The 22190-nt window shown below is 45.5% G+C and overlaps 1 protein-coding gene across 2 annotated transcripts in view; it reads right to left on the bottom strand.

Annotated features, from left to right (window-relative positions):
* The window catches only part of ARHGAP10 (Rho GTPase activating protein 10), a 225150-nt gene that overhangs the window by 137287 nt on the left and 65673 nt on the right, over window positions 1–22190 (bottom strand). For both annotated transcript variants that reach the window (XM_045019538.1, XM_045019537.1), the window contains exons 2-3: window positions 8013–8108; window positions 7854–7915 (exon numbers count right to left, since the gene is read on the bottom strand). In XM_045019538.1, the coding sequence (XP_044875473.1) occupies window positions 7854–7915; window positions 8013–8108 (158 nt within the window). The remainder of the gene's footprint in view (window positions 1–7853; window positions 7916–8012; window positions 8109–22190) is intronic.

The raw sequence follows: 22190 nt of genomic DNA, 5'->3' as shown, positions 1-22190 counted from the left end.
CAGACAAGTCTCCTTCACTACTCAGCCCTGATTCATACCCAGAGCAGATCCATCCTGAATGAGGTGAGGGTTCTGTGGGAAAAACTAGTATGCAATCATGTAATTAAAGACTATCATATGGCATATGTGCAAAGGAGCTGAATTTGTCACCCTCTATTCAGACTAGCACTAGTTGCTAGTGGGTTTCACAAATATTTGCTGACAGCAGAGGAAAAGCAAGTCTCAGGAATCTTGGATACTATTCCAGGCTCTGGAGGGAAGTGTGTTCTAATGGCGAGAGACTCTTCTGCCCACTCCACCTACCCCAGCTTGATCCCCCCGCTCCCCTTCCACCCTGCCCTGTCCTAGTCCTAGTCCTACCTCCTTCTGCCCCTGACTCATCATCCCAATCCCATTCTCTTCCACTACCCAGTGCCAGTTTCCACTCCTAGCCCTCGTCCCCTTGGCCAGCCAGACCTACCCTCCTCCAGACTCCCCATCTCTCTTTCACCACACACTCAATCCCAGTCTCTTTGCCCAGCCATAACCAGTTCCCTACTCCCCCAAGTCCTCATCATATCAGCCTGTCTCCTCCCTTTGGCCTCCAGTCACCCTCATACTCCCTTTCTCCTCCACCCCACCCTCCTTCCCTAGGCTCCTCAGCCAATCTCAGTGTCCCATCCCCTTCAAAGACTCACTGGCCCAGTCTCTTTGATCCAGGCTTCTCCTCTCCTCCTCACCCCCCATCTAAGTCTCCAAAAGCACATCCCTGACATGAAGGCCACACACTACCAAATTGAGTCCTGGCTGGAAAGCAAGGAGAAGCTGGAGCTTCTCAAAGAAAAGGTTGCCAAACATTTAACATTGGCAAAATATATTGTTCCCTAGCCTCGGTCTCAAACGCAGTTGAACAGTTTTGGCTGAAATTGTCCAAAAAAATTCAGTGTGAGGCAGACACACACTAATCATTTGGGTTGAAGTTTTCTGTGCAATTTGGCAAAGGTTATAAGCAACTGAAAACAGGTTGTTATAACGGGAAATGATAGCCAAGCATAATTTTAGGTGGTGCTATCAGCCCAACCAAAAATATACACACTAACCTACGTGCATGTATTTGAAGGTACATACACTATTGAGATAACGGACAAGGTTCTGAGGTGCAGCACTGAACTCGCACCTCAAGGGTTACGGGGTGACCAAGGTGGCTTTAAGTCACCCTGAGAGACTAAATTACAGCACCCTCCCAGGCTGCCCTACAGGCTTCAGAGATGTGTGCTCTGGTCCTGCTTGCAAAATCATTGCCAGTCCTTAGCCACACAGCCCATCGCCAGCATGTGTGTGCAGGTCCTTAGAAGACAACCTAATGACTGTCTTCTGCAACCCTGCACTAGGAGAAACCCTCCTCTGGCCACAACCAGGGCGTCTGGGAACCTTCTATACCACTCCAGCCCTTTCATGTGGCATAAAGATGCCACAACAAGAGTGAAGATCTCACTCTTAGAGACAAAATAAATTAAATCCAGAAGATGGGCAGAAAATACTCCACAATTTCCACAACTTGCTATTTTTCAAATATTTTCAATTTCAGGCCAATTTTAAATTTTTTTAACAAAGCTCTAACTCCCTAAGAAATAGGCTCTACAGTAGAAATAGTAAATAACTATAACTATCAATGCTAGAGTTAGGATCTATCATACCTAAAGTAAGTTGACCTGGAAACAAGATTCTAAAGTACATTTTAAGTTAAGTAAAAAGAAACTTTTCCATTAATGGCTGACAACGACTTAGAGTGACTACAGACCTCTAATTAAACTAGAATATTTCTGTAATGCCGAACCAGTTAGACATGACTTCCTATATTCCACTCATCCTTAATATAACAGAAACATTTCCAGAATGGCCTCCAGAGGCAAAGTGTCCTGCTTCATATTTGCCTCAGGGAATTCCACTAAGTTACAGTGTTATGGAAAAGTGCAATTTGTTTCATCTGGGCCACTCTATAATTCAACTGAATTCTTGGGTTAATGCCTGGATTTTCTTTTCACAAACCTACTAAATCCCTCGGTATTTAGAAACATGACCTTTGCAACCAATGGAAATCCTTAAACTGAAAACAAAAATAAAACTGCTTGAACGCAGCTATTACATATCCAACCCGTGCCAGATCAACATGGTAGCAGGCCAAATTATTATGCTTGGGGTGGACAGTATGGAAAATTTTATGAACTCAAGATTCACATCTACACATGTTGCAATTGCCTTGGGAAACTATGTAAAATATACTTGAAAAAGCTTTTTATCCAAGTCTGGAATTCAAAATCTAAAATATTTGCATTTACCATATGGCTATTAAAATCATTTTTGCATTTGCTGAACACACAAAATGTAATTTTAAAAAACAGCAACCTATTAAGCATACATGTGTCAGTAATTAAGCAAAAGGAATTCATACACTATATCTTATCTGTAACTGTATTTCTTATCTGCAATTCTCTCAGCACAGTCACAGCCACTGTACGAGTCACAAGCCTCCAAATTGCTTTTCAGAATAGCAAAGAGGGAAAAAAAGCCTGATAAGAGGATGTTGGAATGGGAGGAACTCCTTTGTGAAAGGCTTTAAAATGTGTAGCATAAACATTGCACCACAACTGAAAATCTTTATAGCCCTGGCGACAAACTTTGTGGGTGCAGAGCATTCTAACATTCCATTGATTTCAATAGAACATCCATGGAACTTTGGCACAATTACACTGTTCATTGAGGAGCCAAAGAAAAGGAGTCAGATCAGCAGACCATCTCCCCAACAACACGCGAATTAATTTTTTCAGAAACTAATCCCCTTGGTTCTCTTTCCACTTGCTCACCTTAATGGTGATACGGTTCTAAAATATTTGCTAGAGCAGGGGTGGGCAAACTATGGCCCGCAGGCCGGATCCGGCCCACCAGCCATTTTAAGCCAGCCCTCGAGCTCCCGCTGGGGTGCGAGGTCTGGGGCTTGCCCGGCTCCAGCTGGGGAGCACGGTCAGGGGCCACTCCATGAGGCTCCCAGAAGCTGCGGCATGGCCCCCCTCTGCCCCCTACATGCTCCAATGGCCCCCTCTGACTGCGGACGGGGCAGCGCGCAGAAACACCTGGTCGTGCCTCCACATCGGAGCCAGAGAAGGGACATGCCGCTGCTTCCAGGAGCCGCTTGAGGTAAGCACCGCCCAAAGCCTGCACCCCTGAGCCTGTGCTAGACTATAGAAGTACTGATGAAAGAAACCACATCTCAGGAAAAGCATTCAGTCTCCATTTGAAATATTAGCTCCATGAGCTCCATTAGCTCCATGAGGATCTTTCATTGACTGAACACATGCATTACATGATCTTTTCCATTTCATTTCGTGTTTTCCATAAGGCAACCAGCATACAGTACACGTATAGTGTCATATAACTTCCTTACCTGCAAACAGGCTGCATATGAAAAGAGAAAGTAAGACAATGGCAATAGCACAATTGCAGTGTCCTGAGATTATACAGCCAAGAGTGCATTCTATGGATCCAGAGCTGCATTTGGCTACATGTTATCACTGTTGCTGAGGAAGTCAGTTAAATGCGCCACAAAATTCTCCTCTTTTCAGTGTTGAAGTTGGTATTGGAATATCCCAAGATATGGCTTGGATAATTATAAAAATTGTAATTCCTGAAGTATCCCAAAGACTTTTACTAGCTCTACACATACAACTCCACTAACACAGTCACATCAGAGGTGGAAGAAAACAGCAAGATGGATGCTATTCTTTACAACTGTGGCGAGAGAAGACATTTTGACAACAGCAAAACACCCACTCTTACAGCATAGCATTTTGGGATATCTAATATCCACGTAAGACCATTGCTTTGAACGTTCTAGAATGCTCCACATGGTATTCAACATGCAACAGAGAAAGGGTTGAGTGGCACATGATGAACCATGAATCGCAGCGATGATGAATCAAACTCCAGCACAACAGTAGGACGAACCACCAGCTGCATCAAACGTGCAAGAAAAACTTATGTGCACTGAGTTCCCAATGCCCCAGCAGACTTCACGACTTTACATAAGCAAAATGCCTCCATTCACACCATTCAGGTGCAGCAGGTATTTCTCCCTGCTCCTACCTCCAACACTCCTCAACAGCTCCAAATTTGTCTGTTAATTCTAACTGAAGTATGTCTGACTGCTGATGTTGGCAAATAAGGGCCTGAAACACAGAATTTCTACACAGATAACCTCTAGAAACTAATACCATACTGGAGACTAAGAACAATGCTGCCCCAAAGATAAGAAATCCATGTATTAGATTCCACATATGTGATCAGAGCTAAGTGAATCAATGCAAATCTCTCACATAAATCCTATCTAATCCCTGCAGGTACTTTTGTAATCACATATGTGAATTTAGGTGGAAAGTAAATTAAATCTATTGGAAAGAAGCTAGACTACAGACTACCTAGAGTTAAATTAATCTTTTAAAAACACCACATTCCTTGCATTAAAACAAGTAACAGTGAAATCTTATCAGTTACCATTAATCATCATAATTTACTTAACGGGGGCAATTACTAACACGTACTGGACCTTAAAAACAAAATCTATGAGCAGGGAAGCCAGGCATTTAAAGTGGAATCTATAGATCTTACGTTTTTCTAGAGCCTCTTTTACTGTAGCATTTAAGCACTGTTAAAAATTAGTGAGCATAAAATCTCAAAGTAAGTCCTGTGAGGCAAAATCAGCATTAATTCCACTATGGTGGAGTCCCGTGTTCTTACCAGATTCATATGCTGTTCATCTCTTGCCTTGGCATGCCATACTCCCATGTATACAGGTAGCTGACAGGTCATCCTAGATCTCTCAATCATCCTACCACACACACGAGATGGGAAAAAATGTTGCAGTACAAAGCCTCCATTTTAATCATTCATCTATTGTATTAAACGGAAGAGATGCAAGTCGACAACCTGCATAGTCAAAAATCATGCCAATAAGCTTACTTGGTAAGAAAGGTGGCTACCTAAACAGTTAATTTTCCTTAAAGATGTACTGAAAGCCAACTGCAACATCTTGCTGTACAGCACAACTATAACGGAACAAGTTCATTAACTGAAGGCAAAGACCAAGCTATGCCCCTCATTTCTACCCACCAAAAGTTCTGCCTCCAATCATGGAACAGATTTGGTTATAAAACTCCCCTTCTTCTGTTTTTTTTCTGTTGTTTTTAATGTATCCTTTTCTTTAGGCAGTACTATGCCTTCTTCCTTTTGTTCTCATCCTCACAAGGAACAGCAGAGTCTAGAGGCATTTTTTTTTTTTTAATCATGAGCCCTCCAACTTAGCATCTCCGTGCCAGGCAATCTCTCTGCTATAACACATGTTCAATATATAATGCAGCATCCCTGAGCAATTCAGAAGAAGAACTGCCTGCTCACTGCCCATTGACCCTAACTCTGCCAGAAGATGTGGCTCCAAGCCAGGACAGCATGGCAGAGCCTCACATTTTTCCACCCTGAGAAACCATGACTGCCCCTGGGCTTGCTACTGCCAGAAATAGGGACATTAAAATTGGAGACACAGGGAGAAGAGAACTGAACTGCTGAACTTGTTTCAGCGCTGAATGTAGAGCACTTGGCATGCAGGAGCAAGTAGAATGGCTTAGCCTCAGAGCTTCCTGTCGATGCTGAGCCATATTTGACTTCCACAAAGATCAAGACACAGCTATCAGTCACAGACTTGGGGAGATGTTATGATCCAGAACAGGGGTCAGCAATGTTTCAGAAGTGGTGTGCCAAATCTTCATTTATTCACTGTAATTTAAGGTTTCGCATGCCGGTAATACATTTTAACGTTTTTAGAAGGTCTCTCTGTGTAAGTCCATAAACAATTGTTGTATGTAAAGTAAACAAGTTTTTTAAAATGTGTAAGAAGCTTCATTTTAAATTAAATTAAAATGCAGATCTTATCAGTTTAGTGCAGTGGTTCTTAACCTGGGGTGCATGCCAGCCATACCCAGGGGCTGCTCCCCAGACCAGGTTCCCTCCTCCCTGCCCCCTGAACTCCCCTGGAGGGTGCATAGCCCCCTCACGAGCCCACTCCACCCCACCCAGATGGCCCCCGCCCCAAGTCCACTCACTGGCTTTGCCAGGCTTGGACCACTGCAGCAGCTCGGCAGGGAGGAGCCACCTTCCGGAGGCACCGGAGAGCCAGAGCATCCCGCTTGTGGCAGTGGCGAGCCCCAGCCATGGAGGATCCAGCGCGGTGCAGCTCTGCAAAGGCGGCGGTGCCGCTAGTGAGGAGCAGCCGTGACCCCCCCATCCCTCCTGCCCAGGCTGCAGTGGATGTATGTGGGCGCCAGCCCCCATGAGCCCCCCAGCTCCCCCCTCGCCTAGGGTTACCATATTTCAACAATCAAAAAGAGGGAAGAGCCCTGCCCTAGCTCCACCCCCATCTACTCCCTCCCACTTCCCACCCCGACTGCCCCCATCAGAACCTCCAAGCCCCCCTGCTCCTTGTCCCCTCACTGTCCCCTCATGGGACCCTTGCCCCTAACTGCCCCCCAGAAGCCCACCCCCACCTAAGCCTCCCTGCTCCTTGTTCCCTGACTGCCCCCTCCTGAGACCCCCCATCCTAACTGCCCCCCCTAGGATCCTACCCCCTACCTGTCCCCTGACTGCCCCAACCCTTATCCACACCCCCGCCCCCAGACAGACTCCCGGGACTCCCACGCCCCATCCAACCACTCCCCGCCCCCTGACAGAACCCCCAGAACTCCTGACCCATCCAATCCTCCCCCTGCTCCCTGACTGCCCCCTGGGACTCCCCTAACCATGCCCATGCCGGTCAGACGCTGGCTCCACGTGGAGGCAAAACATGCTGCCGGGCTGCTGCGCGCACAGCCCCTCCCCCGCAGAGTGCTGAGGCAGCGGGAGTGGGGGAGCTGCGGGAGGAGCAGCGGCGACAGCTCACACTTCCAGGAGCCGCAGAAACCGAGTACGGTGAGGGGGGAGCCGGGGGGCACGCCTGCCAGGGGCGGGGCTCCTGCAGCGGATGCATGCAGGTGGCGGTCCCCGTGTGCCCTCCGGTTCCCCCCTCACCGCACTCGGGCTCTGCAGCTCCCAGGACTCTGAGCCACCGCCGCTGCCCCTCCTGCAGCAGGCTCAGGGCCCCGTGTCCCGGCGGCTCACACCGGAACCCCAGGCCGGCAGGATGCTGAGCGGGGTCAGCGGCCGGGACCCCAGCTGGCAGCCGCGTGCCAGGCAAAATCGGCTCACGTGCCAAAGGTGGCACGCATGCCGTAGGTTGCCAACCCCTGATCCAGAATATATTAAGTTACACAGAGCAAGAAAGACAGGAGTAGAAAGCACTCCATACACTCAATAGAGCTAATTTAATGTTTCTGTATCTAACCCACGTAAAACTGCTACTGCTTCCAGCTAAAAGACTTAAGAGTGTTTTGAGCAAAATGGTAAAGGTTTGTGTTTTGGAGCTATAGTGGTCCTGGATTCAATCCCTGCTGATCACCCAATCATGGGGTTTTTACAGATGGTCTCATAAATTTTGCATCTTTTGTTTTTTTTAGTAAAATATGCAAACTTAATGTTACATCAATGTATGTTTTTTCATGTAATCTGTTACTACTAGTTGGGGCCAGTTCAGTGTCACTGCCTTCATTATCAAAGCCTTTTCCTTTAGTGAGAAGAAGCTGCAACCTGTAAATCCAAATTAACAAAAAAGAGAATGCACAATAATAAATCACTGGTGCTAACATTTTGCTGATTAATACAGTGGCAAACAATGCTAATTGGCTCTTATCTTAATCCTTCTTACGATTTGTTTACAGTAAAAGGTTGCAACTCACCAAGATTTCTCTTTGCTCTTCCAGATTTTTTAAGAAATTTGAAAACTCACGCAGGGATGCATCTGTAACATGGAAAAAGAAAAAAAGAAATAATGGAATAGGAATGCATAACAAAACCAGTAATGCACATGCATGTGCACACACAGAGCTCTTACATACCTATACATCTTTCATCATCCGTCTCTGCGTCGCCAATGAATTCAAATTTAAAATCCCTCAGAGAGTGGGCAAACTTTCTTTGGGCTGCCGAAAGGTCTGCAAGGCAAACAACAAGGATTTAAAACTATATATGCCTTTAATTCAAACAAAAGCCTTTAGCAATTTGAACATCATGTGAAATTTGATATTCAAGAAATGTGTCATTTTATATCTTTCAATAGACTTCAGCAATTTCTTGTCCTATACTGAAGTGAATCACTTCATTAGAACTATGAAGTTTCACAGCTATGCAATTCTTAAATCCCATTTAAAAAGAGAAATGCATAGCACTGCAAATATCTTGTACAAAAATAATTCCGACTTTCCTAGCCAGTTTCTCACTGCTGCTTTTATTGATAGTATTTGACTACTATTGGCACAAAACTGCTCTTGTTATGGGTGGACTACTTCCTTCCTTCAGGAAGCTACTGAATATATTAACTAGCCAAAATTCTGCTCTCAGTTACAGTATCACAATGTTATAAACGATCATTAAGATTTCTAATATTGAAGTTGAGATTAAAATATAACCTTTTCTACTGTAATGTCTGATTATAGTACATGAGAGAGTTTGGAATGTCATCAACCCTAAAAGACAGGTCTTGGTGGAGAGGAGGATGGAAGTCCCCATACGCTCTGAACTTGCAGTAAAGATTCTCCTTACATCTTTATACTCGGCCAATATTAAGAGCAATTTGATATATTTAGTTAATCTTTAATCTTTTAGCTACCTCGTGCAATTCAGAAGGACCAGGAGTGACTATTATAAAACACACTGTGTAAACATTTTATTGTCAGGATTAGCAGGAGCTGAAACACAAACTGTTTTTACACCCCTTTAGCATATACTGTTTCCAGTCTGCTGTATGTTTTTCCCAATTTCACATAGATAAGGACATATCTGACTTCAAATGCTACATTGTACTGTGTGGTGCCAACTAATTAAAGGGATACTATCCAATTCCTATGCACCCTAGCAGGACACAGACACAAAAGCCACACATTTGCGGATCCCTTTCCTCTGTCTTACATTCCCTTCTTCTCACATCTCTTGCCTGGTTCCTTTTCTCCCCTACTCCTTACACTCCTCTTCCACATCCCACCCCACCCGTTTGTGTGACAGCACCATTCTAGTTGATCCTACAGTGCTGGGTTTTTCTCTCTTGTGAATGGTGCTACAACTATGCAGACTCCCTTCAACATCAAGACTCGGGGGGGGGGGGGGAGGAGAGACAGGCTAACATCACGGATACTCCCACACCATGGAAAAGGGGAAGGCATTTTCAAATTAAAATGCAACCTGTTAGCTGCAGGGGTGCATGTAATGTAGAAAGCACTGGGAACATAAGTTCAGATGCTTCTTTGTTACAAGCAGCTTGGGATAAAATATGGCATGATTTACAAATTGAGAATAAAGTCCACCTCACTATTTGTCTGATCCAGAAAACTAGAACTGAAAGTAGGAGTCACAATGCTGCACCGAATTCATGGAACAATGGTATAAAAAATAATGTAGTATTGTTGAGCCAAAGGTGATAGGAACCAGCCATGTAGTGATGCCTTCTCTACAGGTCCTTCCCCTTACCCATTTGCCCAGATGCTGAAGGCTTCAAATACCCAAGACTAGGAAAGAGGATGCATATCACCCCATCACCAATGGAAAGTCCTCAAAGGTTAATGCAACCAAAGGCTACATTAATTTTTTTGCACTGCCCCCTGTGCTCTGTGGAGTCCCTTTAAGAAAGGCTCTAGAGTTGCAGACAGAGTCCCACTGGAACACTCTGCCATGGAGAGGTTGGATTATAGGTTAAGAATGAGTAAACATCCTGGGATTTGTGCCCATCATCTCTAAAAGGACAGACTGAAGAGATGATAAAATCTCTGTGACGGGGCTGCCTGCCCCTTTAAGGGCCAGGAGGCCTGAGTTAGTCAGCTCCACTTGTGCCATAATTACCTCTCCCAGTCTTAGGAGGCTGGACTAACTTGGGTCAAGTGACAACCTGAAACACCTTGACCTCATAAAAGAGTTGAGAGGAGAAACCAAAGAGAGCAAGCTGGATTCCTGTGGAAGCCCCTGAAGTAGGGTCTGGAGGACTCCTGGAAAGTAGCCTGGGAATTGGTGGACTATCCCAGAGCAGAGAAGATAGAAAGGTAGCCTGAAAGGGACTGAGACTCTGAGGGGACTCTAGGGAAGAAGACTAAGAGTCAGGGCTCTATCCCAGTGCCAGAGAGATTTAAAAGTAATCCAGAAGGGAACAGGAACTAAGCCCAGAGGGTGGGCTGAAGAAGAGCCCAATAGGAGCAGAAGAACCTTTATCCCCGATGTCTGTTATCCCGGAAGGGGACTGAACTCAGAGTGACCCAGTCAGAGGTGTGAGACACGTGAATCCCTGGAAAGTAAGAAAACCCAGGTGAGGGGGAAGTCAGGCAAGAAGCCCCTGCAGCACCAGGCTCAGCCAGCTGGGGGTGGAAGGGATACAGGACAGGCATGCCCTAAGGTAAAGCTTTATATTAGGAGTGCTAAATCCTTTAAAGACTGACAGAGGGGAAAAGAGCAACATGAACAAAACAATCATAGTACAGATTGGTTATTTGTAGTCCCATGATTAATCACCACAAAGTGATCTAAGAATGTGTAAACCTCTGCACAAGCCATGGAATTGGGGCGGGGGGGGGGGGGGAGAGGGTGACCATTAGAGAGAGAGATTCAAAGGATGTTTGAATTAAATGATTCAACAGGCTGCAGGAGACAAAGCATACAAGCATTGTTGACATAAAGCTTTTAATTCTACTTAGTCAATAGACTGTCACCATAAGATTTACCCGTCTCAGGAAGGTTTGCCTAGAATCCAGCAGTGTCATTTTATTCTGTAAAAGCAGCAAAGAGTCCTGTGGCACCTTATAGACTAACAGATATATTGGAGCATGAGCTTTCGTGGGTGAATACCCACTTCGTCGGATCACCCACGAAAGCTCATGCCCCAATACATCTGTTAGTCTATAAGGTGCCACAGGACTCTTTGCTGCTTTTACAGATCCAGACTAACACGGCTACCCCTCTGATACTCATTTTATTCTGTTAACTTATGTTAAAATTCATTTATATTTTTCTTTCCTATGCTAAATAAATCTTTTCCTAACATACTTGGATTTTGTTTCTGTGATAGGAGACAATCACTGGTACACAGTTGTTCCCTGGAAAGAAAATGGAAACTTTGCCCCTCTCACTCCCAGAGAGGGCTGAGGCTAGGTGACAGGCTTCAGCATTCAGTTACAGACAGGGGTATGACTCAGAGAGCCATTCCCAAGGCAGTGGACTCAGGACACTGAATGTAGTCAGCTTAGCGTAGGGAAAACCTGAAGACCAGGCTCAGGGACAGCTCAGTGCAGGATTTATTTGAGGCTTGAAGGGGAACAGCTAAAGTAAGATACTTGAGAAGTATGTAGACAAACATTTTAATCCTGTCTGAAAATCATTAGGCAATCAGTTCACCCTTCATCCTTCTAAAATCAGCCTGCTATAGGAAAAACAAAGTTGTTGTGTAATTACCACAAATTTATTTAAACCATAAGTTACAAGTTTCATAGACACTAACTCTCAGATATACATTTCCTTGCATCCTGTGCTAGGTCAAAAGCACTTTGCTAATCTGCATATACCCCGTAACCTCTGGTTGTTAATACCCAGGGCTACTTTATAATTTGGTAGAGAAATATATTTCATTTCTGTTCCATAAAACAAACTTCCTTTATAGGGCAACATTCTACTGCTATAACTTCAAATAATAAGCAGTATCTTGTGTTTATAGCACCTGTGCCTCAAAAGACCCTCCCGAGTATTTCACAAGCACATGGGAGCTGGGGCGGGGAGTTATATGGGGCTGTGATGCCCATGCTCCAGCAAGTTCAAGGCTCAGGGGTCCAGCTCCACCAATGTTCGGGGCTGGGTCTCTCCCCTGGTCCTGCTTGCCACCCTGTGCACTTCCCCCGGAGCATCCCCCGGCCCCGCCTGCCACCCCTGCATGCCTCCCCTGGAGCATCCCTGCCTGCGCCCTTGGCAGCTGCCCTGCCACTCCATACTGCACTCCGCTCCCTCACCAGCCGCTGCTTGCTGCAAAAGGGAGAGGCACCGCCGCCTGCAGAAGGAGGAAGGGAGGAGATGCACACGTGATGGCAGCCCTCCCCACTCCATCACCCACCACAGGGGAAGCTTCCTGGACCTGAGAGGGGGCCCGGCCCCTAGGAGCACATGCAGTGATTGTGCCAGATGAGTGTGCTGCAGGCGGGAGAGGGCTGGGGGGACTGTGGAGTCATCCTCTCTGACCCCAGCCCCAGGGCAGCCTGCCTTAACCCCAAACTCCTCATCCCCAGCCCCACCCCAGAGCTGCACCCACAGCCAGAACCCTCACCCCCCGCACCCCAACCCTCTGCCCCAGCCCTGAGCCCCGTTGTGCACCGTGAACCCCTCATCCCTGGCCCCACCCCACAGCCCTCACCCCCACACTCTGCCCCAGCACTGAGCCCCTCCCACACCCCAGAGCCCTCACCCCCCCAACACCCCAACCCTCTGCCCTAGCACTGAGCCCCCCCCACACCCCAACCCCTCATTCCCAGCCCCACCCCAGAGCCTTCATCCTCCACACCCCAATCCTCTGCACTAGCCCTGAGCCCCCTCAGACACCCCAAACCCCTCATCCCCAGCCCCACCCCAGAACCCTCATCCCCAGCCACAGCCCTCATCCCCCCACACCCCAACCCTCTGCCATAGCCCGAGCCCCCTCCCTCACCCCCAGCCAGGACCCTCATCCTTACACACACACCCATATTGTGCAATATAGGAAAACTGTTAAACACTTACTGTTTCCAGTCTATTTTTACGTTATTTTAAAAAACAAAAGGCAGGTGGGGGGATGGAGGGCAGGACTTGGACTCATTCTGGTCACCACCAAAAATTATACAAACCTGCCACCCCTGCATGGGACTAATCCTACAAGGTGCCAAGCAGCCTCAAATCTTTCAATATTGTCTTAAAAGCCAAGGGGAAATGAGGTCACTACGCAACTTGCAAGATCTGGCCCTATATTCACACTGTACAGTAGAAAAACCACACACACATTACACACAGCAGCCACCTCCACAGTTTAGCAATGAACAGTACACAATGGTTTAGGATTGTAAAAAGAGCAATATTGTGTCCAGTTGACAGTGCACCAGGAATTTAGGAAGGTAGAACGCAATGAGTTCATTCATTTTCCCAGCAGTATAGCATGCTGATTACAGGAGGAAACATGCAGAGACCAGGAAGACAGCAGTACAGTTGCTGAAAGTCACTGCTACCATCTAATGGGAAAACAGGAAAAAACAAGCAACGTCTCTAGACATCAGTGTTTAAGACCATTTGGTGAGAGGTGTCAAATATCAAAATATCAGTATTAGGTCCAAGACACTGTCTTAGTTATGATGGATTGCTGGCAAAAATCAAAGTTAAGGTTGCATCAGAGAATTGTGTGTAAGCAGGGAAAGAATGGGAATATCTGCTAAATGTTTTACTACAGGAAAAAGATAAAACATCCTAACAAAATCGACCACTGGAGGGCTTTTCATTTTCTGGGAAATAAAGACAGATGTTTTTGAACTTGGGTCCCTGATGTCTCATTTAAAAAAAAAAAAAAAGTTTTGCAAAGTGTACAAATCGAGATTCTACACCAAGCTTCTGGTGTTACAGTATACCTACAATTTACACAAGTATCACCTATATTTTTCCACTTTACTGTTCTAGAAATACTGTTCTATTTCATAACTGATTTAAGCTATGCCAGTTTGAAAGCACCCCATTAACACTATGACAACACTGCTTGCTAGGCAGTGACCTGTCTCCATATGACACCAGATTCCAATGGCTCCATTTACTCTAGTGTCAACAGCAACTTCAGTGTCACCAATCTGAAGTGCTGCATTAAGTAATGACAATGTTCTTTACTAAGGGCTTGGCTACACTTACAAATTTGCAGCGCTGCAGCAGGGTGTGAAAACACACCCTCTCCAGCGCTGCAAATTGCAGCGCTGCAAAGCACCAGTGTGGTCAAAGCCCCAGCGGTACGTTATTCCCCACAGGGAGGTGGAGTACAGACAGCGCTGGGAGAGCTCTCTCCCAGCGTTGGCGCTTTGACTACACTTAGCGCTTCAAAGCGCTGCCGTGGCAGCGCTTTGAAGCGTAAGTGTAGCCAAAGGCTAGGTCTTCTATACATGACAGCAGATTCACACCAAGGGTATGGCTACACTTACAGTTTGCAGCGCTGGTAGTTTGCAGCGCTAGTCATCCAGCTGTGTAGGAGCAGCGCTGGTGTGTGGCCACACTCACAGCTACCAGCGCTGGTGTGTGGCCACATTTGCAGCATTAGCAGCGCTGTTGGGAGTGATGCATTATGGGCAGCTATCCCAGCATTCAAGTGGCCGCAACGTGCTTTTCAAAAGAGGGGGGTGGAGTGGGGTCTAGTGTGACAGGGAGCGGGGGGAGAGAGAGAGTGGATTTTTGGAGCCAACACTGTGTGTTTAGCTTCCTGCCTTGAAAAATCAGAACATTTTTCCGACCCCTTAGTCTTAACTCTTAATTGCAAACAGCCTGCAGCCAACACGACTCCCCGCTGTTTCATTCGCTCCCTGCCTGCCTCTCATTTGATTGTTTACAGCCAGGTACAGATGATCACAGCAAACAGGAGCTCTGTTTGTTTTTTAGATAAGCAGCAACCGCAACGGAGCTACGGAGCTCCGCAGAGCTCATTCACAACAAAACAAAGAGAGGCTGCATAACAAAACAAAGAGTAATTTATAAAAGCATTCTGGGATACATCCTTATACCCTGGAGGCCAATCACAGCGCTGGTGTGTGGCCACACTTGATGACCAGCACTGCAGCACCAGCGCTGGAATCCTTATTCCCCATGCTGAGTGAGGTGTACGGCCAGCGCTGCAGCCAGGGAGTTGCAGCACTGGAAGTGCCCTGCAGGTGTGGCCACTTACTAATTGCAGTGCTGGTGGAGGTTTCCAGTGCTGCAAATCCCCAGTGTAGCCATACCCCAAGTTGCAACAGCCACATTAAATCTAATGTTGACAGTTTTCATAGTCAAACACTCACTATAGTCTCTGATGGTTCACTACATCGTTGTTATTCTTTTCAAGGAATAGTATTACCTACTTTTTATTTTACATCACCAATTTATGCAGGTTCTTTAAAACACAAGGCAATTCACACAGAAAAAAACAACCTTTGTTTAATGTTAGTTAAGGTTGCGTTGTTCTACCTTAATAACATTTTCCTCAGATGCTGAAAGGGCACCACATACCAGGTAGCTCAGCAATCACACTTCTGTTTCTCTGCCTACAACAGTAATACAAAACTCATGAACTCTTCTTACTATGCTTCTTCAGAACACCCAAGGCTTCACAATTAACATACAGCCTTAACGCCAACATACATACAAGGACATATTAAAAGTAATAATTTATTTCCTTCTTTTAAGATCTGTTTCTCTTTTTGGATTTCTTAAACACAGGTTTTGTGTTTGGCTCAAGACTCTTTAAAAAGCAACAAATTGAATAGAAATTGCCCAGACAACAAATACAATCCAATTTTTGTTAATTACCTAATGACAAACTTGGGATAGTCACAAACAAGTATTAATTCTTCTCACTTCTTACAAAAGAGAAAAGATTTTTTAAAAATTGAAAGTCAGCCCGTCAATTCCAATAAGTTTGCAAGTGAAAACATGTTTGACGTTTATTAAAGAAAAACAAAATATTTGGCACTAGATTGAAGTTACTTTAGGTCAAGAGTGAGATATTTCTCATGAATAAAATAGTTTCACATATAAAGACATTTTTCTTGCTGGATTAATATCTTTTTATAGACAGTACAGTTCTCAGAACAGGACATCCATGTTTTTTAAAAAGTTGATGTATTCCACTATCAACAAAAGTACCCATCAAATTGAAAATCCAGAAACTGCCATATTTAAGATGAAACACTAATGTAACTCAGGTGTAAATACAGGATTTAACAACAGTTTACTGGCTAACTATGTGTTTCTTTTTAAATGGATGACAGTTTTAATTGATTCTGCTGCATCTAAAACCCAAACATTGCAGCACGATGCTAATAACATGAGAGGCTGGAAATGAAAGACTGGAAACAAGAGAAATTGCCTAGTCTATTTTCACTGTCCAACCCGAGAGAACTACAGAAAATAAACAGCATAAATAGTGAAAAGAACATTGATATAAAAATTAGTTAATTCTTAGTTACCTAAAGACACAATAGGAACAATGTCTCTAACAAAAACTAGCTAGTGCTAAAAAGGGTGGGCTATCATGATGGAAGAGATCTATCTGTAAGCAGCTAGATGCGCCATATGCCAAATTGTATTTTGATTTATTTTCTGTATTTTTAATTAAAAACAAATTGTATTTTTAACAGTTGCATAATTAAGATATAGTATCAGCTTCAATGCATCTTGAAGTCATTATCAGTGCTGTAGACTTGTAGACTTTCATGGTGGAAAAAGTTATGATTTCAGATTACAGAAACTAAGAAATATTTTGCATATTTATGAAAATATATATACTATATTCCCTAAATATCATGCTCTGCAGACGAAATATTTAAGGCTTGTTTTGACGTGCATATTTTCATTATTAGGGGAAAAGATAATGTGTACACTACATTTTGGTACTTGCCCAACTAATTAACACCTGGAAGTCAGTTGCAAAATCGTATGATGTATGAGGAAACTGCTGCATTGAAATCTAGCAAAGAAATCAGGTTACCCTGTCTATAAACAATACAACAGGCATTTTAAACTCTGAGATAAATGGGACAACAGGAACAGCAGGGTAAGTTACTTTTGATGAGTCATCTAAGAATTGGAGCATATTATATACTGTAGAACCTCAGAGTTACAAACACCTGAGGAATGGAAGTTGTTTGTAACTCTGAAATGTTGGTAACTCTAAACAAAACATTATGGTTGTTCTTTCAAAAGTTTACAACTGAACACTGACTTAATACAGCTTTGAAACTTTACTATGTAGAGAAAAATGCTAATCCTAACCCACCACCCCAATCTGCTTCCCCCATTTCCCTTGCCCCACCTCATACACCTTTCCTACTCCACCCCCTCCGCTTCTCACCAGGGCCCTGCTTGCGGAAAGAGGGGCCAAGTGAGCTGGAAACATTCTGGAGGCGAGGCACGGGAACAACAGAGCCCCCCATCCCCCAGCAGGCTGAGCTGAGCAAGCCCTGGGCAGCTTGGCGCTCTCAGAAACTGGGGAGGTAGAGGGGAGGAGAGAGCAGTGGCACTTGACCCCACATGACCCCACCCCATGCCGCACCTCTGTTTGAGGGAACAATGTCCACTCTCCCCCTCCCCCAAAACTACACCCACGTGTGTGGCTGACAGTTCAGTTCATAACTCTGGTGTTCATATGTCTGAGGTTCTACTGTACTGTAATTTTTAAAATGAGATTAAATAATTAAAGATAAACAGAAGCATACCCTGCTGGAACAAAACCAGCTACGTTTTTAAGTACACAGTTTGAAGTGCTCTTGCTCCTTTAGAAAAGTGCATAAGTTGGACAAAATTATTAACCCTACATGTTATCTGTATACACAGCAGGCTCTCCCAGGGCCGCCCAGAGGAGGGGGCAAGTGGGGCAAACTCCCCCATGAGAGTTTTTCAGGGCCCCTGGAGAGGGGTCCTTCACTCACTCCGGGGGCCCTGGAAAACTCTCGCGGGGCCCGGGCCCCCGGAGCTTCTTCCACTCTGGGTCTTCAGCGGCAATTCGGTGGCGTGAGGTCCTTCTGCTCCGGGACCTGCCACTGAAGTGCCAGTCTTTGGCGGCAATTCGGCGGCGGGGACAGGCCCCCTGAATCCTCTGGGCAGCCCTGGGCTCTACACTTAGTCATCAATGATAGCAGCACATCTAATTGGGATTTAATATCCTGCAAGCAATAATACACAAAAATTAAATATGAAAATGGAGTTTTTAAGCATGATTCCATTTATAACAACTTGACGCTCCATACTACAGAACTGTGTTAGGAAGAAATATGCCAGAGACTGTACAGCAAAGTCAATTTGGTCCCATGTTCACTGTACTGTACATTGACACGGTTAGGTTGAAGCAAAGGAGGGATGGGAAGACGAAGACAAAGAGACACACAGCAGGGGAGCAAACATGCAACAACTTCCCCTTTTTAGGTGTGTGTTATTACGTAATGAAGTTCCACTTTGTGAAAAAACATTATTTTATTTGCCTTACAATACAGAGATGTAAATCCACTGAAGCAATAAGACCCCCCCCATCCAAAAAAAATTAAAGTAAATAAGATAAATACTATATGGTGCAATAGTAACACACTGTCTGGCAAACCCTTAAAGTGTGCTTCCAAGGCTGCCCTCAGCCACACAGCATCAGATAGTCTCTAGTAAATGGCCTTGGATCAGCCTGCCCACTTCCCTCCTCTACCCTGATGGTAGCATTTCCCCCTTCATCTTGCAGATATTATACAAACCACAGCATGCAGCAACAACAGGAACATTTGGCTCACCAAGATCAAGTCTAACCATAAAACATCACCACCAGCCCTTTAATCTGCCCAAGGCACATTTCAGAGTCATCCTGCACCTGCTCAGGTGATAGTTAAATCTTTCTTTACTGATATCCAGGTGCCCAGTGTCTGGCTTCATGAGCCAGGAAAGCAACTTTAACTCTTTTCCTCCCTTTCCCCCCCCACCGTGTTCATTTTATGCACTGGATGATGCAGGGGTTCTGCCGGCGGGGACGGAAGGGGGAAAAGTGATCATGAAGCTAGAGTCTAGTATACACAAGGAGGCAGAATTAAGGTTGCCAGTGAAACACTAGTTCAGGCATTTCTACCTTTTCTGTGTTTGACTTTTCAAATCTAAATACCATTCTTTTAATGTTGTTTATTTGTATACAATTTTGCAGTTTGTTTGTTTAACGTAAAAACAAACAACAAAAATTCTATAACGTATAAATGTAAGAACCTTCCATCATGAGCAGGATTTGAACGGTGAGCCTTCAGGTCTGCAGCACAGACTTCCACACCTTTAGCTCCAGGACTAACTTCATTACTTGGCAGCAGCAGCAGAAGGCTGTTACCCTAGGAAAGGAGTCCGGCTATGTGGGCTCTGTATGGCTCCCTCTACCAGGGATGGTAAAGGTAATCTGCCTAACACAGAGGCTCCCAGGTTTTTCCAAGCGCAGTGCTGCTATCTTGGCATTATGTGCCCAAACTTAAAATTCTCATGTTCAGTTATTAATTTTGGCATCTTGCCAAAGTTCTTCCTGAGTTCTGCAAGCAAGAGAAGGGAAATGGCCATTTTCCACATTTTATCTCTCAACAAAACCTAAACAGAATTTTACAGGCCAAAGAAAAGGCACTTATTTAGACTGACCAATCTTTCCACCTACTTAATTATAAATGTCTGCTGCAAACAATGAAGATATTAATGCTTCCAAAAAGAGGAAACAAAAATATTTTCTACTGGAAAGTGTTAGGCAGCCAAAACACAGGAATTGCTACCTGCTCCCCTTATAATAAATATACATGCACTTAAATTAGCTTTAAACCCCTTTAAAAAAAGTCATTCAAAACATGGTTTTCCTCTTTCAGAACAGCATACATCTGAAAATAGTGTCAGCTGTATGGAGCCACCTCCTATCAAGGAATCTTTTGCATGTGAAGACAAAGCCAACAAAGAGCTCAAACTTGCAACATACTCTGAAATATTAAGACAATAGTACATGTCAAAACATGTACTCACCATTCCGGCATATACAGAGTACTAGGCCACATCTGCTGAACATTAAGTGTTATACTAAAGCCACAAAGGATCAGAGACTAAGTTACATTTCCACCCGTTCCCCCCATTCATTTGATCCATGAAAGTTAAATCAGATTTCCTCCAATGCCCAGAGAAAGAACCTAGATGGTATAATTCAGGGGTTGGCAACCTACAGCACGCATGCCAAAGGTGGCATGCGAGCCGATTTTCGATGGCACGTGGGCGGGCTGAGCTGCTCAGCCCGCTGCCGCTCTGGGGTTCCCGCTGCTGGCCCCTTGCCAGCTGGGGTCCCGCCGCCAGTCCCACTCAGCACCCACTGCTGGCCTGGGTGAAGGAACCCTTGGCTGGCAGCGGGCTGAGACCCCGGCTGGCAGGAGCCAGCGGCCAAAACCCCAGAGCTGGGCGGGCTGAGACGCTCAGCCCACCGCCGAAATCCCAGAGCTGGGCAGGCTGACCCGCTCAGCCCACCGCCACTTTGGGGTTCCAGCTACTGGCCCCTTGCCAGCCGGGGTCCCCGCCACAGCCCCACTCACCTTGCTTCCAGTTGGAGTTCCAGCTCAGGGCCCCTGCCAGACAGGGTCCAGGCCTCCGGCCCTGCTCAGACCTACCAGCCACCAGCTGCATTCACCTCAGCTGCCGATCTGGGGTTCCAGCTAATTAACAACTGATCACTCAGAAGCCGGTGTGCAGCCTAAAGTATCCAAATACGTGCCACCAGACATTGGAAAACTCAGCAAGGAAAAGCAAGGGCAAGGATCACACTAAACTAATAAGATCTGCATTTTAATTTAATTTTAAATAAAGCTTCTGAAACATTTTGAAAACCTTGTTTACTTTACATATAATGGTAGTTTGGTTATATATTATAAACTTAGAGAGAGACCTTCTAAAAAACGTTAAAATGTATTACCGGCACATGAAGCCTTAAGTTAGAGTGTATACACGAAGACTCGGCACACCACTGCTGAAAGGCTGCCAACCCCTGGTATAATTTCACTCTCAGCCTCATCCCCAAGCAAGATGGAATCCAAGCAGGTATAGAAAATTGAACTATTACACAAGCGAGGTATTCAAAGATTAGCAAAGTTATTGCCCAGTGCCCAATCTCCACATACAAAGACTACATTTTTGCTCAACACTTCAGATTTTAAGTGTATGTATAACTGACTGACACTTTAGGCACTGTTTGGAAGAACCTCAGATCCAACTGCAAACTGCTTAGGCTGAGGTGATCTCTGCTTCAATTGAGTACCTCTGATTAAACTTTAGGTTTGTCAATCTATTTAAGAGAGCTTCACACATGCAGTCCTCTCCACAGGGGAATGAGATACCCAGTATAAGGCTTTTGAAGGGTTGAGGGAATCCTAGAGTAGCTCAGTAACAGGTAGGACACAAGAGAAGAGTGAGTAAATCAAACAGTTTAACTGATGGCTTGTCTTCACGCTACATTAGGGCACATCATCATATCACACACTAATTGGCTGTGTGGACCCTTCTCGTGCACAATAAAAGTTCCTTCAAACAGGACTAGGTCAATATGTATTAGGGAACTTTCAGTGCATGTGAGCAGGATCTATGCAACCAGTTGCTGTGTAACACACAAGTGCACACTTAGGGTGACCATATGTTTTGGCTGGGGACAGTCCTTTTTTTAAGCCCTGTCCCAGCTGTCCCAACTTTTTTCCCCCTAAAAGGAGGCATTTTGTCCTGTTTACTCTTGCTGACTTGATCAACTGGCAATAGGGTTGCCAACTTTCTAATCACACGAAGTCAAACATTTTTGCCCCACTCCCTGCCCTGCCATTTCCCTGAGGCCCCGCCCCCACTCACTTCATCCTCCTTCACTCCGTCGCTCACTCTCCCCCACCCACACTCACGTTCAACTGGCTGGGGCAGTAAGTTAGGGTGTGGGAAGGAGTGAGGGCTCCATCTGGATGTGTGGGCTCTGGGTGGGGCCATAAATGAGGGGTTCACAGTGCAGGAGGGGGCTCTAGGTTGGGGTGTGGGAAGGGGTGCGGGCTCCTGCTGGAGATGCAGGCTCTGGGGTGGGGCTGGGTATAAGGGGTTTAGGGTTCAGGACAGGTCTCCAGGCTGGGGGTGTGGGCTCTGGGGATGAAGGGTTTGAGGTGAAGGAGGGGGCTCAGGGCTGGGACAGGGGGTAGGGTTCAGACCCCAACAGGGGGTTAGGGTGTGAGCCCCAGGAAGGAGTTAGGGTGTGGGAGGGGGTCGGAGTATGGGAGGGGGTTCGGGGTGCAGGCTCCAGCCAGGTGGTG

The sequence above is a fragment of the Mauremys mutica genome, chromosome 5 (assembly GCF_020497125.1).
Source record: "Mauremys mutica isolate MM-2020 ecotype Southern chromosome 5, ASM2049712v1, whole genome shotgun sequence".
Lineage (NCBI taxonomy): Eukaryota > Metazoa > Chordata > Testudines > Geoemydidae > Mauremys > Mauremys mutica.
This window is presented reverse-complemented; position numbering and strand designations above follow the sequence as displayed.